The 15484-nt window shown below is 37.8% G+C and overlaps 1 protein-coding gene across 1 annotated transcript in view; it reads right to left on the bottom strand.

The window, feature by feature from the left end:
* Nucleotides 1-15484, bottom strand: part of LOC149145064 (endoribonuclease Dicer homolog 4-like) — a 303060-nt gene that overhangs the window by 242447 nt on the left and 45129 nt on the right. Inside the window, 6 exon segments of the mRNA XM_089448258.1 lie at nucleotides 1349-1472; nucleotides 2181-2336; nucleotides 2442-2585; nucleotides 2738-2802; nucleotides 9291-9363; nucleotides 9453-9587. Of these exon segments, the coding sequence (XP_089304384.1) occupies nucleotides 1349-1472; nucleotides 2181-2336; nucleotides 2442-2585; nucleotides 2738-2802; nucleotides 9291-9363; nucleotides 9453-9587 (697 nt within the window).

Below are 15484 nucleotides of genomic sequence, written 5' to 3'. Positions count from 1 at the left end.
ATGCGGGTGCATGCATACGTAGCTATCGTATGGAGGTCTCCTATGTATGCTAATATTCGTATTTTATTTATAGTTGTAGGTGGGTCATTACAATCCTCAAACCCTAAAGAAAGGAGAAAGTCAAGAGAAGGTCTAAATAAGTATTGGGAGCCCTAAATAAGCTCACACATGTGGAAGCTGCTATTGTTGAGGGCCGAACATTTCAGACCTGCAATAGAGGCCAAAATTCTGTTGCTAGGGTCGAAGTTGTGCTGCTGGAATAGATTTGACTGGGTTTGACTTGGACAATAAGAAGCACATCATCAAGGAGGCTGGACTTGGGCTTGGAAGGGTATTGGTCAGTCTAGAGGTCTTGCAATTCGTCAATTGAAGAATTTATAAGAGAAGAGATTTACAAGTTTTCCTCTAGCTGGAGAGGTTTTGGCCCTGGCTTGTAGCCTATATCCTGTGTTCTTGTGTACTATTGTTCTTCTTGTTTTTGGTAATTGTTTGATGATAAGAACAAACATAATAATAAGAGAAGAAGCTAACAAGTAAGAAAAAGTAAAAAGATATCACAAGTAGCTATCAAATAAAGAGAAATTATCCTAATTATTGGCCTATAGATTTCTCAACAGAAGCCTCCCTTGTGGTCAAATACCACTAAAAAGCAGGAGAAATGTTGTTGAGGTGACAATGAAAACCCTTTCTCTTGTTGCCATGAGGTCTGGTTCTGCATAGAGGAGCTTTGCACCTGGCCTGGAAGATTTTGGGGCAGCAATACCTACCATATGCAATAAATAAATTTTTTATTGTTCTACAAATGCTAAAGTGATATCAGATTGTACCCATCCCATTAACAACTACTCTCCCATAAGAATCATTTCTAAGCAAGTTTCTACGCAATAAAAACTCTCTATATTTTCTAATAGCTTCCTCATTCTTAGCAAAGGCCACTATGTCTGCTCTAGTATAGATTTTGAGTCTTCTTGCATGAGGTAGCCCAACTGCACAAATTGGTTATTTGATATGTAAGAAACTGCTGCAACATCACTTGTTTCTAGTTGAAATAGAGAATCTTGTCACAATCATTAGACTACAGCTCGTAAATACATTGATGAGTTCATGATTATTTGAAAATTGACACATTTTCCCAAAGCAAACCGTAATTACATCATGATCAAATGAAATGGATAAGCATAAATGCAGTCTTTCATCTGTGCCAATGCCATCGTTGTGTATTAGATTCTACCACATGAAGACAAATCATAAATTTTTTACAACTAATTTTAAAAAATTGAACATTAGAATTTATCCAATTTAATCAAGTTGCATAATTTAGATAATGTCCATGTTTACAAAACCGTACCTTCCACATAAGGATCCAAAATTAAAGAAGAATCCCTTAAAAAAGCATTAGCAACATGGTTCTCAGCATTATCATCATTTGCATTTGTACTACCAACCATATCATCTAATTGCATTGTCACAGCCTGATCACACACAGTAAAACAAATCAAAAATAAGCAAATTAGCTCCATCCATCTTTGAAGCTATAATGGAACCTCATAACAAAAAGAAAGTAGGAAGACAAAACCTCTGATGAAATGACACAAAGATGCGAAATTTATAACTCTGTAGCATTTTTTAATCACCTTTCAACACATTTAAAATCAAATATAAAGATACATAAGCACCTCAGCCATTTCCCTTTATTCTGAGTACCCATTCTTATTTGAGTGGCTCATATTTTCTCATGGGATGATCCCTTGGGGTTTCCCTTACACCATATGCTATCCCTCTTATCAGTCACCATTGATTCATAGTGTTTTTCAAAATTGATTTTACCCACTAAGTCTATAGCATCTATTCATATCACTCGTTGCAGCGAAATATCCTAAAATGACCCTTTTGATTAGAAACAAGCAAAATAAGATTTGCTTTGAAGAGTGAACAAAAACATAGGCCCTTATTATCAACAAGTAAACAAAGACAACCCTATAACAGGAAAACAAAAAAAAAGACAGTGATCTCAAGTTCACAAAGAACAATGGCCCATCGTTCCACCAGCAAACTCTAGCTGAAATTTTGACCAGCCGTTGACAAATGTGACCCATGAACAGTAAACAATCCTTAACAATCAAAATAGACTTAATAAAATAGTAGACAGAAGTTAATTCTTGAGAGTGGAAATTACAAACTTGTTTTGCACCCCAGAGTCCAAGTTCATCCAAACAGTACATCAACTCTCCATATAACCTTGTGATGGTTTTAGTTTTCTTCATGTTTCCTTTAACATCATGTTTGCAGATCTCCATGTTTTTCCCATTGCAGCAGCTGAACACCAAACAAATATGCTGTGTTCACAAAGAAAATCACATCAGCTGCAAATATTGGCACCAGTTCTCTGACAAAGAGTCAAGCCTCATCAAATATTCATCAATCAGTAAGCACTGGGTTACCTTTTGTTTGCATTCATCAAATTTTTTCTGGCATGATACAATCGACTCGTATTCCAAACTATTTTTTTTGTTATAATACCAGACATTAGTTATAGGTGAAGGAACAAATGATTCAAGCTCTGACCGATCCACAACTGTATATACCTGCATTAACAGTTATCCTAGACATCATGATTCAAAAATGAACAACGCTGCTTAAAAGTTAAAACACAAGTCTGTGAAGCATTTGAGATAAATGAAAATTCTATACAATTTTTCCTAATTTTGAGAAGGCCATGCATCAAAATGTCTTGCACCTTTGCATCCAATAACTGCTCCAAACTGTTTATGCCTTTAGCATACTCCACCTGATTGGAACCACCTACATAAGATGGTAAATTTTAAAAGTAGGAAGCATATCCAAGCAGCAAATTTCACCAACATAAGGAGTCAGAAAACAAAGTTATTTCATAAGTGTGTTCTCTTCATCTCCTGAGCAATGTTATCAGAACCAAACCAGTGATCGAACCGAAAAACCTTGTGGACAGGGAACCGGACCGGAACCGGTAAAAAACCAGAACCAACACACTTACAAAAAAAACGGTTTACCAAAAACACATAAAATATTCATATTTTAAAGAAAAACATATATATTCATGTGCATCCATATGAATCCAAACCATTTATAATTTTATACACATGCAAAAGTTCTCATTTATATAGCAAGTAATAGTGCATATCAATGTTTTAAAACTCCGACTCCGACTCCGACTCGGCCGAGGGTTGACTCCAACTCGGTATCGACTCGGCCAGCTCGATTTCAATGACTCGGTCCTTGTAAAAAATACATTAAATATTTATTTTTTATAAAAACACATAATTTTAAAGATTTTCATTCATGTTTCCAAACACACAGCATTAGAATATAGATAGAAGACAACATATGATCAAAGTAGGCTCATGAATATATCCATTATATCAAAATGGCACCCAGTACATTGTCCAATACATACACGATGATGATATAGAGATCAAAACAAAAACACATAACCAAGGAGGCTATAAATGGCCTCTACAACAAAACTCTGTGACCAGTACTACTGGCTACTGCTAGAGTTGCCAACATCATCTGGCTCAGTGTGGTTGAATCATCTAAAAAAAACAAGAATGATGATCCCCTTCCATTCTTGAGGAAAAGCAACAGCAAATTTCCATTTGAGAGTTTTGGTGGGGGTGTGGGTCAAGTAGCAAAAAGAAAGGCAGTGGCACTTGGTCCAATGGACAAGATTTTTCAAAAAGAGAGACGGGAAGAGCTTGATCTCACCATTGCATTCTTTTTCTATTTGAACTTCATATCCTTTAATGTTGCACACTCACCTTTATTTCTTGAGATGTGTCGAGCTCTAACTCAAGGGGCTCCATCAAGGTATGTGCCTCCTGGGTCAGAGAAGCTTAGAACCACATTATTGACTAAGGCAAAGAAAGAGGTGGACAAAATGCTTGAGCCTATTAAATCAGCATGGCCAACATCTGGGGTTAGTATTGTTTTTTATGGATGGGCAAATCCACCACACCACCCACTCATCAACTTCATTGTGTCTTTCCTTAAATGGATCAATTTTCTTGAAATTAGTGGATGCACTTGTACAATACAAAGATGCACAGTATATTGGTGAGTTGTTCATTAAAGTTATTGAAGATGTAGGTGTTGATTCTTGTGTGCAAATCATTGCAGACAATGCCCCTATTTCCAAAGTTGTTGGCATGATTGTGGAAGCTAAATATCCACAAGTATTTTGGACACCTTGCATTGTCCATTCCTTGAATTTAGCACTTAAAACTATTACTTTTGATGTGCTTTGGATTGGAACTGTTATTGAGGATGCACAACATATCCGTGACTTTGTACAAAATCATACAAATGCCCTCACAATCTACGAGTACACCCATCTATCATTGTTGAAGATTGCAGATACGTGTTTGCCTCTTTATTCATCATGTTGAAGAGGTTGGGGGAGGTCAAGACCGCTCTTCGGGCCATGGTTATTTCGGAATTTTGGTCTTTTTGGAGAAAGACAGATCAAGCAGCCTCAAAAAGAGTCAAGGACACAGTGTTAGATGATGCTTGGTGGGAGAGGGTAGATCTCAGTATTAAGATCATTAGACCCCATCATTGCTTTGCTAAGATTTGCAAATACAAACCAACCCATCCTAGGAGAGGTTTATGAGGAATGGGATTCAATGACTAAGTCTGTGAGGACCATTATTTTACAACGTGAGTGCGCTTAGTATGAGACATCATCAGAGGCCTTCTTCACCACCATACAAGATATTCTTGTCAGTAAATGGGACAAGAATTACACACCTTTGCATTGTTTGGCTCACTCATTAAACCCAAAATACTACAACCATGAGAGGTTGAATGGTGGACCCTCCCGCAGATTCTCTTCTCGCATGGATGGTGAAATTCCACAGGGGAGGAAGGATGCATTGAGGCAGATATTTCAGGATAGAGCATCCCTTGATGAGGTGGAGGATGCATTTGCAGAGTTTTCCATTGGCACTGGGTGATTTGCAGGATATGACGTGATTAGAGACAGGAGGGCTAAGAAGCCCTATTCTTGGTGGGCAACTCGTGGGGCAACAAGCCCTCCTCTACAGCAGCTAGCCATGAGGCTCCTCTCTCAGACAACTTCATCCTCTTGTTGTGAGAGGAATTGGAGCACATATGGGAATTTGTATAGTGTCAAGAAGAGCAGGCTTGAGCGATCCAAGGCAGAGACAATGGTGTATGTGCACACCAACCTTTGTCTTATTTACAGGCAGAGGGATAAGTGGTTGAAGGGAAAGACAAATATTTGGTATGTCTTTCATAATGAAATGGGTTTGGATAGCAGTGTTGAGTTGGCATTGGCCAACTTGGATCTTAATGACCCAGTGCTAGATCCTATCACTTTTGATGATGGTGATACTCTTAAGGGTCATCCTCTACACCAATAGATGTAGAGATTACATTGGATACAAAGGAGGATGCAGCAGAGGAGAGCAGTGGTGACCATAACAGTGATGTTGATTTTGATGTTGATTTTGATGATCATTTTGATGATTGATGAGCCACCTACTACCTTGCAGTTGTTTTGTATTTGCTATTTCTATTTGCCATTGGCATTGCTACTACCTATGTAACACAATTTGATTTTGATGACTTAATGAGAAAATTGCAATTTCTTGTCTTTCTCTTATTGGATCATTGATGAATCTATCGCAATTTTATTTGTATGCATAATGTTACATTACACAACTTGCAAATTTTAAATTTACAACGTAGAATCTAGATCTATGTCTGAACTTGTAACATGAATGAAAATTTATGAAAGAAATATCTATTTAATATTAATTTTTAATATATATATATATATAGAGAGAGAGAGAGAGATAATGTGTCCTACGTGTCCTGTTCCAGGAGGTCTATATGCCCATGTCGGACACTCGAATTTGCGTGTCCTGCGTGCCCCATGTTAGGTGATTTAGCTCACACCCATAGAGTATAATTGGAGTAAAGGATGTCTAAAAAAGGAGCAAGATTCTCCGAAAATGTTTTGCCTCATACTGCCTCTTACTCCCTTGTGATATAATCTACATACCAATTTTCCACAGGTACGCGTCCCCCCACCTAGGAAACACGTCCCAACGCTTCCTTGCGCTTCAGGGATGTCGGCACGTCTAGGGGACGTTTCCTCATGTCCCCAAAAAAAGGAAATGCGAGGAAACTCGAAGGGGGGACATTTCCTCCCAAAAGAGAAAATGTTTCCTGTGTTTCCAAAAAAAATCGAGGTCAAATCATTAAAAAAAAAGTCAAAACTTCGACTTGCATCTCGTAGTGGCCCCTTCAACACACATGGTGCTCAGGTAGATCACATAGATCTAGGCCAAGATGACCCGATTGGTTGGTGGAGGATGCATGGGGATGGTGCTCCAGAGCTTAAACATTTAGCTATGCGTTTGTTGTCTCAGATTGCTAGTTTGTTAATTTTAGGGTAACAATGGTATGTTCTATGCTTAGAGCAATTTTACTTCAATTTCTTTATTAGCCCAATATCAATATCGAGTTCAACAATCACATCATCATGATAGTAAAATGCAGATAGAACATAAACAATAACAGTAAAAGACAAAGCCAACACAAGACGACACAAGATATGGCATCGGCAAGGGACAAACCCAAATGTGGGGAAACCCTTGATCAATTCTTCTTATAATTCTTCAAAAGTTCAGCAAAGAGAGAGTACAATTTACAATATTCACTTGCCCTAACCAAAAAGACAACATTGGTCAACAAGGCTGAAATTGACCTCCAAAATAGCTCAATCAACCTTGGTCAACTCGGCCTCCAACAGCAAGATAATGCAGCCCAAAACAATCTGAAATTAACCAGTCAAACCTGGTCAACTAAAGTCAATGCAGCAACTACAACTAGGGTAGTCAACACAGGGGTCAAACTGCCTCGATTTTTGTGCCCAAAACTGCGGCCTGCCCAAACAGAGGTCTCCCTCACAAAACCGAAGTCAACGCTGGTCAAGGTCAACCTCCTGAAATCTCAACTTCTTGAAATTTCGGCGTCCTGAAATTTCGGCCTCCTGAAATTTCAATCAAATCTGATCAATGCAGCAACTGGAAAGTCAGACCTTCCTTCGCACATGTGGAGAGAGAGAAAAGCCCAAAAATTTGTACCCAATCAAGATGAGAGAGTGAAAGATGAATGAGAGTGATGCCAAAGTGAGGAGGAGCCACCTTGTATTTATATGCAACGTTGAAGGCTGCAGGAGGCTAATTTGATGGTTGGCCGACCTTGACAATTTGTCCATAATCAAAATAAATTCATAACTTCACTTCATTCATACACGTCAGAATGGGATGATCTTTAGATCAATCCTACACCTCTCGGAAAGAAGAATCCAAGAAAAATATCAGCTGCCTCATAAGAGTTGTCCAAAGAGATGTTTGGCCCTAGTTACCAAATTTAACATAGTTCCTCTACAACAAAGAGGAAATGGTCCACATATAGCTTCATCCACTTTATCAAGAGGAACAGACTTACCTCCAAAAGGGCGGAGAAGTTAGTTGTTATGCATAGTGCCCTATGTCTTGACCACAGGAAGACACTTGAGTATTTCAAGGGACCAACAACACAATGGGATGTTGATACAGAGGATGATGCACTGGTAGATATGGACGGACTTGATGAGACACAGATGGGGTTGGTTGGTGTGCCACTTTACATGTTTGAGAATGAAAGTGATTCTGATTCATGTGGTGACATGGTTGATCCTAATTTATTCATGCAACAACTAGATGCAGAGACTAGCGGGGCATTACCTTGAGCAATTATGCTCATTTGTCATTTGATATGTTCTTATGTTATCTTCTTTTCTGTTTCAGACTTCAGTTGTAGACTTTAGTTTGTTTTGAATCTTGATATATGATATATTAGACTTGACTCTATAAAAATTTGAATCTTGATGTATCAAACTTGACTTTTATTTCAATATTCAGTATTCACAGTTGGAACTTCAATATGGTTTAAACTTTTATTTTCATTGTACAATGTTACAGTTACATGTATGATTGTATCATGCTTTTTGTTTTAAATTTGTTTCAGTTATATGATTCATCGATTTATCCTTCATGATGTAAGTGTTATATAATGATAAAGACAGTTAAATTATAAAATTTCAATGATATATTTATAATTTTTTAGTATTTTACTATTTTTGTCGAGGTCCCTTGTGTTAAAGACCCTGATGTCCCCCCACGTTTCCTAAAAATTGGTGGGGAGCTTTTGCATAGGCCGCTCCTGCGTTTCCCCGCTCCCTCGTCCCCACGTCCCAGAAACTTGGTGGAACTATGCTACATACATGACCACAAACCTATGATGAAACTTGGTGGAACTATGCTACATACATGACCACAAACCTATGATGAAACTTGGTGGAACTATGCTACATACATGACCGCAAACATGCAGGTACTATGTAACATACATTATCAGAATCACAGTATATGAACACAATCGAAAATCTATATATTGTATCATACATAAGATTGGAAACAAGATCAATCTCCAATATGCCATCTGGTTTTAGTAAAACCCTGGAAATAAGGGTAGGAGCCTCCTAAACATGAAACTGGAAGGACCGTTATATTATGATGGAGTAGACACAGAATTTGTGTGCACAGAAATGATAGGGACTACTGAAAATAGCTCCTACAGTTTTATGTTTTAGTATAATGTATGCATGGGATATCTGAACTTTGAAGTTTATATATATATATATATATATATATATATATATATAGAATTTCTAAATATATCTCAAAGAGGATGTTATATTCTTATATTTTCTAGTTCAGATGAAGCAAACTCGAAAGTGAGTTCACTCAAGGCTTGCAAGAACTGCTGCCAGGACCATAATAAGATTCAATATGTCAAAGATGCAAAAGGAAAGCTATAGTTAATATGTATTATGGTCACAAGAAAGCACAGGGATGTATAAGTACTGACTAACAATCAGCTTCTCTCTGGCAACTTCAGTTGGAAAAGGAATTCAGATCTGATCAGAACAAAAGAAAGGTTAAGAAATGCTTCGGATTTAATTTCCACAGAAATTTCAATGATCATGACACACGTCTCAAATACAGCATAAAAGTAGTTCACAATTCGACTTCGCTTCCAAAGAAACATATTTAAAGGGCTATTAATAATGACAAATAAACAAGGAAGAAAATCCACCCTGAAAGAAAAGGGACTTCCTTCAATTCAATAACTGTATAGAAAAAAATGAATATGGATATCATAATATCAATGAATACCTTTTCCCATAATTGGAGATGCTGTCATACCAAATATCCTTGGACATTTTCCTCTTCCCTTCTTGAAAAACTCCTGCTCCATAATTCAGATGTCAGTTCATATATCATTTCAACACAGTTCAGAAAGATTGCTAATTGCTAATAGATTGCTAATACTGTTACCCTCATTATTTGTGCATATGGATGGCGTTTCTGAGCATGATGACATTCATCAAATATCAGCAGCTCAATCAACTCCATCTTCATAAAGCAGTGATGCAAGTTGTGCAGGAGTATGTCTGGCGTCATTACGAGAACCTGCAGAAGTCAAGACCAGAGATAATATAAATCGTTGACAAAGAAACAAAAAACACGTTATCTGATGATCTGATTCACCAGAGTCAATATTTTAATTCTGCATTAGAGCCAGAATATAAAAATGCAAGATGTTCAGTGCTGATAAACAGTCTCCCTTATATAAGAGCAGCATATTAATATGAAGAGCAGAATAGAAGCTGAGTATCCTAGTGTTTCACATTTAGGTTCCTAATTTTCCAGATAATTAAGAGAAAGAAAAATCTATCTATATCCCTCAACAACTTAGGAAATACCAAAAACAAGGACAATGAAGCAAATACCAAGTAAACTAACTTAGCACAAGAACATTAATCCCATGGAACATAATACCAAGATAAAGCAAATAAACTTACTTCACTATGCAACATCCAATATCCACCATAAGCATCCATGAAAAGAGATCACATCAAAATTGTTAATTTTAGAAAACAATGGTATGTTCTATGCTTAAGAGAAATTTACTTCAATTTTGTTACTAGCCCAATATCAATTTCCAGTAAATGCAGATAGAACATAAATAAAACAACAAAAGACAAGCCAAGACAAAAGGACACAAGATATGGCGCCAGCCAGGGACAAACCCCAATGTGGGGAAACCCTTCGATCAATTTTTCTTATTATTCTTCAAAAGTTCAGCAGAGAGAGTACAATACTACAATATGCAATATTCACTTGCCCAATCAAAGTGAAATCTGTCCAAACAAACAGCAGCCACAGAAAACCCTAACCAGAAAGTCAACAGCGCAGAATTTGACCTCCAAAACAGCTCAGTCAAACCCAGTCAACTCGGCCTCCAACAGTCATCCGAATCAGCCCAAAACAGTCTTGAAAAACTCAGTCAAACTTGGTCAACGCTGCAGTCTAACCCTTCTACAGTCAACGCTGCTGGTCAAACTTCCCCGAAATTCGGTAAACACTGAAACAGAAAATTTGTCTTCTTCTTCGCACGTGTGGAGAGAGAGAGGAGCCCAGAAATCTGTACCCAGTCAGATGAGGAGAGAGAGATGTATGAGAAGATGAGCGATATCCAAATGAGGCAAAGGCACCTTCTATTTATATCAATGTTCCACCAAGAATCCGGTGCAGGGAGACGCACAGGGGGGACGTGTGGGAGTACCCTCAAATTTTAGGGAAATTTCGAGGGTGCGGGGAGACGCACAGGTATATAATTTAATATATATATATATAATTCAAGTCCATATTCATTGTTTACTGTTCAATAATGAAAGCATAAAAATATTAAATAGACAATTGAATCATTGATCCATCCTCATCATTCATTTTGATACATACATCATTCATGAATCATATGACATACTCAAGTCTCATTATTGAATTATTCATACATACCATGAGATTCGATATAAATAAATAAAAATCAATAATAAAATATTCAATTACATTGATTTGATTTTTTATTTTTTATTTTTTATTTTTAATTTGGGTCTTATTAGACAAATTTAAAGGGGGACGCCCAGAAGCACCCTTTTTGAAGAAGGAAACCCAGACGCACCCTTTTTGGGATGTCTAGACTCCCACACTGAAGGGGGACGCCCAAACGCACCCTTTTTTGGGAGTCTAGATTCCCACACTGGGAAAACGCACCCCCTTGAGTCTCCCCGAGACCCCCCAAAAAGGGTGCGTGGGGAAACGCACCCCCAAGAGACTCCCCGTCCAGGGTGCAAGGGATGCGTGCACTCGACCCTGGGGGACGCATCCCCGTGGAACACTAATTTATATGCAAACGTGGAGGAGAGAGGAATCCAATAAAAATATCATCTGCATCAAATGAGCTGTCCAAGGTGGAGTTTGGCCCTAGTTGCCAAATTTAACAAAAATCCACCCAAGAAAGTCACTCAACTAGGTCTCCATTGCTCACAAGAGAGAGAAATCACCAATGGAGATAGGTTATAATCCAAGTGTGACGATGAATCCAAGAGATAAATCAACCCTTTATTTATATGAGAACAACTAGATCGATTTTTCCTCAAATTAGATTAAAAGCCCTAAAAAAATATTAAATCCATGATACAAGGTGGATAGGCCGTCACACCAACCCCCAAGTGTTATTTTTTCTCATACCAAATCCAATTTATGATAATGCTTGGACATGCATGCATAGCTCAGGAGCCCAAACTTGCATTTGAGAAATTTAGCATTTATTACCCCTTAATGATGAAACAATTTATTGCTCATCGGGGTAGGGGCAATACAAGGGTTTTTTTTTATGGGTGGAGCATCAAGTGCTTTATGAATTGGGTGATGACTAATGAGGGGGCTAAAGATCATGCTAAGTGTTTGCCCACATGCTAATTTTTGTCCAAGCCATCTTCGGCATTTTATCTTTTTCTTTCATTGCGGCTTTCTTTGCTTTTATCTCTCTTTTTGCTGCATCCACCTCCAACGCAAAATTTTCCAACCCAGACACCAAGATGAGGATGCGAGGGTGCCAATCCGCGTGAACAATGACCACCAACCCAAAGAATGGATATGAAATAGAGGGAATGATGAAAAGTGGTAAGTATAGTATATCATTGGCACGCTACTTCAATCAGGGTCTCCCTAGTAGTGTCCTTCCTATAACCCTGAAGTCTCAGAGGAGGTCCCACTAGGCTAGAGCCAAAGACTAGCCTCCAAAGTGAAATGAGGGAACAAAAATACAATCAAAGATCGCTCAATCATCTAGATATTAGTATGCCCCAAGACAATAAGTAAACGCACATGATTACAAAACGATTAAAGTACCTTCTGATGGATTATCCACCATCCTTCAAGAAGGAATGTCGGATGGGAGACAAAAATATGACTAGAGCAATATGTGGAGGGTCCATAACATCATGTCAGGCTAATCAATAGGGATGTTGGTTGTCCAATGAAGAGAAAATTTTCTCCTATGAGTTACCCATTTTTTGGCGGGTAGCAAGCCCCTACCCTGTGTGTGCCCACCCTAGCATTTTGCACGGGTCTTTGCAACCCTGCCGATTGGATCAGTAACTGGGGGTTTTATCTTCTAGATTTTAGTCCACCACCAAACGTCTTCGTGACAATCAAGTCCCATCGATGCATTATATCAAAGTCATAGTATGCATATCTAAAGCTTTGTTCTTTTCCTACATTAAAATGTCCTCATCATCCCTAATCCATATGAGATTCATTTTAAGTTCAGTCAACTAAACTGCAAGCTATCTGCCCAGGCCTCTTCTAGCTCTATAGCTTTTGCAGATTTCCAACCCTAATACCAACCACTGATTGTGATTTGATCCACTATTTGATTTAGAGTAAAAGCACTTTTCATGAAGATGACTAATAAAATCAGGAGTTAGAAAAATAGCTTTGCCACACCCCATAATCGAGTCTCGATCCTCACGTTCTCCTCATTTCCAACCTTCCAAGAAAGATATTGCCAATAACTGGGAAAACCACGTAGAAAATTAATGTACTGTTGTAGCCCACCCAGTTTCAATTTCTTGCAAAGGTTTAATGCCCAAACCCAATCATAACATGAACTGATATATATGTTAGCATGCATTTAATTTGAAACATAAGAACTACTCTACTTTCCAGCTGATATAAAAGAATAAATGCAAGCACACACCACACATTTTACACAGTGAACACTCTTATTTTTGGTCAACTGAGCCTGGAAAAAACCACAAGGGGAAAGCCAGCTCTAAGGGAGGATTTTAATTGCTTCTTTGAAAATAAGTACACAGCAGAAATAAAAACACTTATCTCCCTTTTTCAAGCTTGCTGAAGTCACCGCCAGGATACATAAAAGTCGAGTTATTCACACAGTCATGTAACTCTAATCTGATATGACTCAAACTTTGAACTAGCTGCCACCCAACAATAACTAGAAATTTGTGTCAGGTATAGCAGAGATCCTCCTTGAAATTTCTGCCTCACTGCTGGCCAAAATATCCTTGAAAAATGCGCTGGAAGGAGCTCAAAATCCTCACAGAAAAACCCTGAATTCAGTACTGGAACAGACCTTGAATTCTGTGCAAGTTTCTCCTTATATCTTCCACACAATTTGTTGAGTTTCACACTCATCCTGCCTCCAATCACAGCAACTACCCTCAGCAGAATTCTTGGCCTGCTCTCCAATGAAACTCAGCCCCTTCTCTGCTGAAACTCGGCCTGATTTTACTGGTCCAAAAAACACGGGAATCGTGTCAGACCTCGGCTGAAAACTCAGGATGTGTGCCACTATTTAGTCAGAAGCTCAGTTTCCTCTCCAATGTTGTTCGAACTCATTCCTTTCACTTGCAATCACAGCATCCCTTCCTGATCTCCTTTGCTGGCTCAAGCTACTTAGCTCTCTCTGCCCCTTCTCCCAAATGCTCATGAGAGAATGATCTCTTCTCTTGTTGTACCTTGCTCTTCATTGCTGCAATCTGAGCCTTCTTGAGCAGCTCCTTGCTCTCCTATGTTCTCCTCAAGTCCTTGTGAGAGGAATGAATATGTTAACTCTTTCCTTTTCCCTTTTTGTCTTCTAAAGTGAGGAAAACCTAACCCTAGAGATCTAATGGCCAAGATTAAATCTCAGCTCATTCGATCAAAGGGTAGAGATCAAGTCCTCCACTTGACCCCTTTCTCATGTTGACCCCTCACTTAAAACACTCCTATGCACCTTTTTAATGTTATGTACCTTGAGCACTTCTTCTCTCATAAAGTGACTTTTAAAACATAAATGTCACTTTTATATTATAAAGTGCACTTTGTACCTTTTCTCTCTAAAGTCACAATTAAAACATAAAATGACTTAATTAAAAAGTACCACCTTATAAAGTGACTTTACCCCATGACCTTAACATAACACATAATGCCATATGACAAAAAGGTCATTAATGTGTCTCCCTAGGCCAAAAGGATAGATGCCTAGGAAACACTTCCTTGGTACCATTTTTCTCAACAAACCAAAACCATAGCTCTCCAATAACTATAAATATTTTTAATACTTTTCCAGGGATTCCTTATCCAATCCTTTAAAAACTCTGTGGAAATATATTACTGCAAGATAATATTTTTCCATAAATTCTCACTAGAAATGAAATTCTAGAGACGCTTAGAAACCAAGGATGCTACAGATCCCAACCACCATTTTCCTTTGGCTTTAGAATGGACTGCCACTTGGCCCATGCAATACCTCCACTTGTATACTCATTTATTTAAGAATGCAAGATATTCATTAGATAGAATGATTCCAAACATTAGAATCTTTTCTCACATTCTAAATTAGTTCTAAATAACCTTTCTGCTGAAGAATTGATATCCAAAACACACACATTCACATAAATAATGTCATAAAGTTTATTAGCAATCAAAGTAGTGTTAACTAACTTAATATTTCTCAATTTGCATAGGCTGTAGCTCCAATGATTGGGAGAAATATTGTTATCCTCCCCACCTGGGTTCAATTCCCTCATGTGACATGTTTGGTACCATAATGAGTGTATCCTTGTAATGGCTTTGAGCCTTGTTGTCTGAGAGTTCCTTGAAGACAGAAACATATATATTCCTCAGATCGAATATAGATATATTTATTTGCAGAAGAAAAAAAACACCAAGTTAATATTCAAAAAACAAGAAACTTAGTAAACATTCTTCTATTTGTGAACTTACACAAGTAATGTAGATCCAGGATATGGAATTGGCATATAATAACCAAAAATATTAGAAATTATTTTGGCAACGAAGAATAGTGGTATTTGTAGAGTTTTCAAAATCTATAAAAAACTTTGGGACAATGATTTTATTTTAGTTTCCATTAGCATACTGGATGAAAAATTTAAGATATTTAAGGATAAATATAAGATATGTGGATATCATAGTACAACCATTAAAATAATGTATTA

The sequence above is a fragment of the Pinus tabuliformis genome, chromosome X (genome assembly GCF_031772625.1).
Source record: "Pinus tabuliformis cultivar Carrire ecotype Pingquan chromosome X, CPIR1, whole genome shotgun sequence".
In the NCBI taxonomy this organism is placed as follows: domain Eukaryota; kingdom Viridiplantae; phylum Streptophyta; class Pinopsida; order Pinales; family Pinaceae; genus Pinus; species Pinus tabuliformis.
The sequence above is the reverse complement of the archived record's forward strand: the minus strand, read 5'-3'. Positions and strand labels throughout refer to the sequence as shown.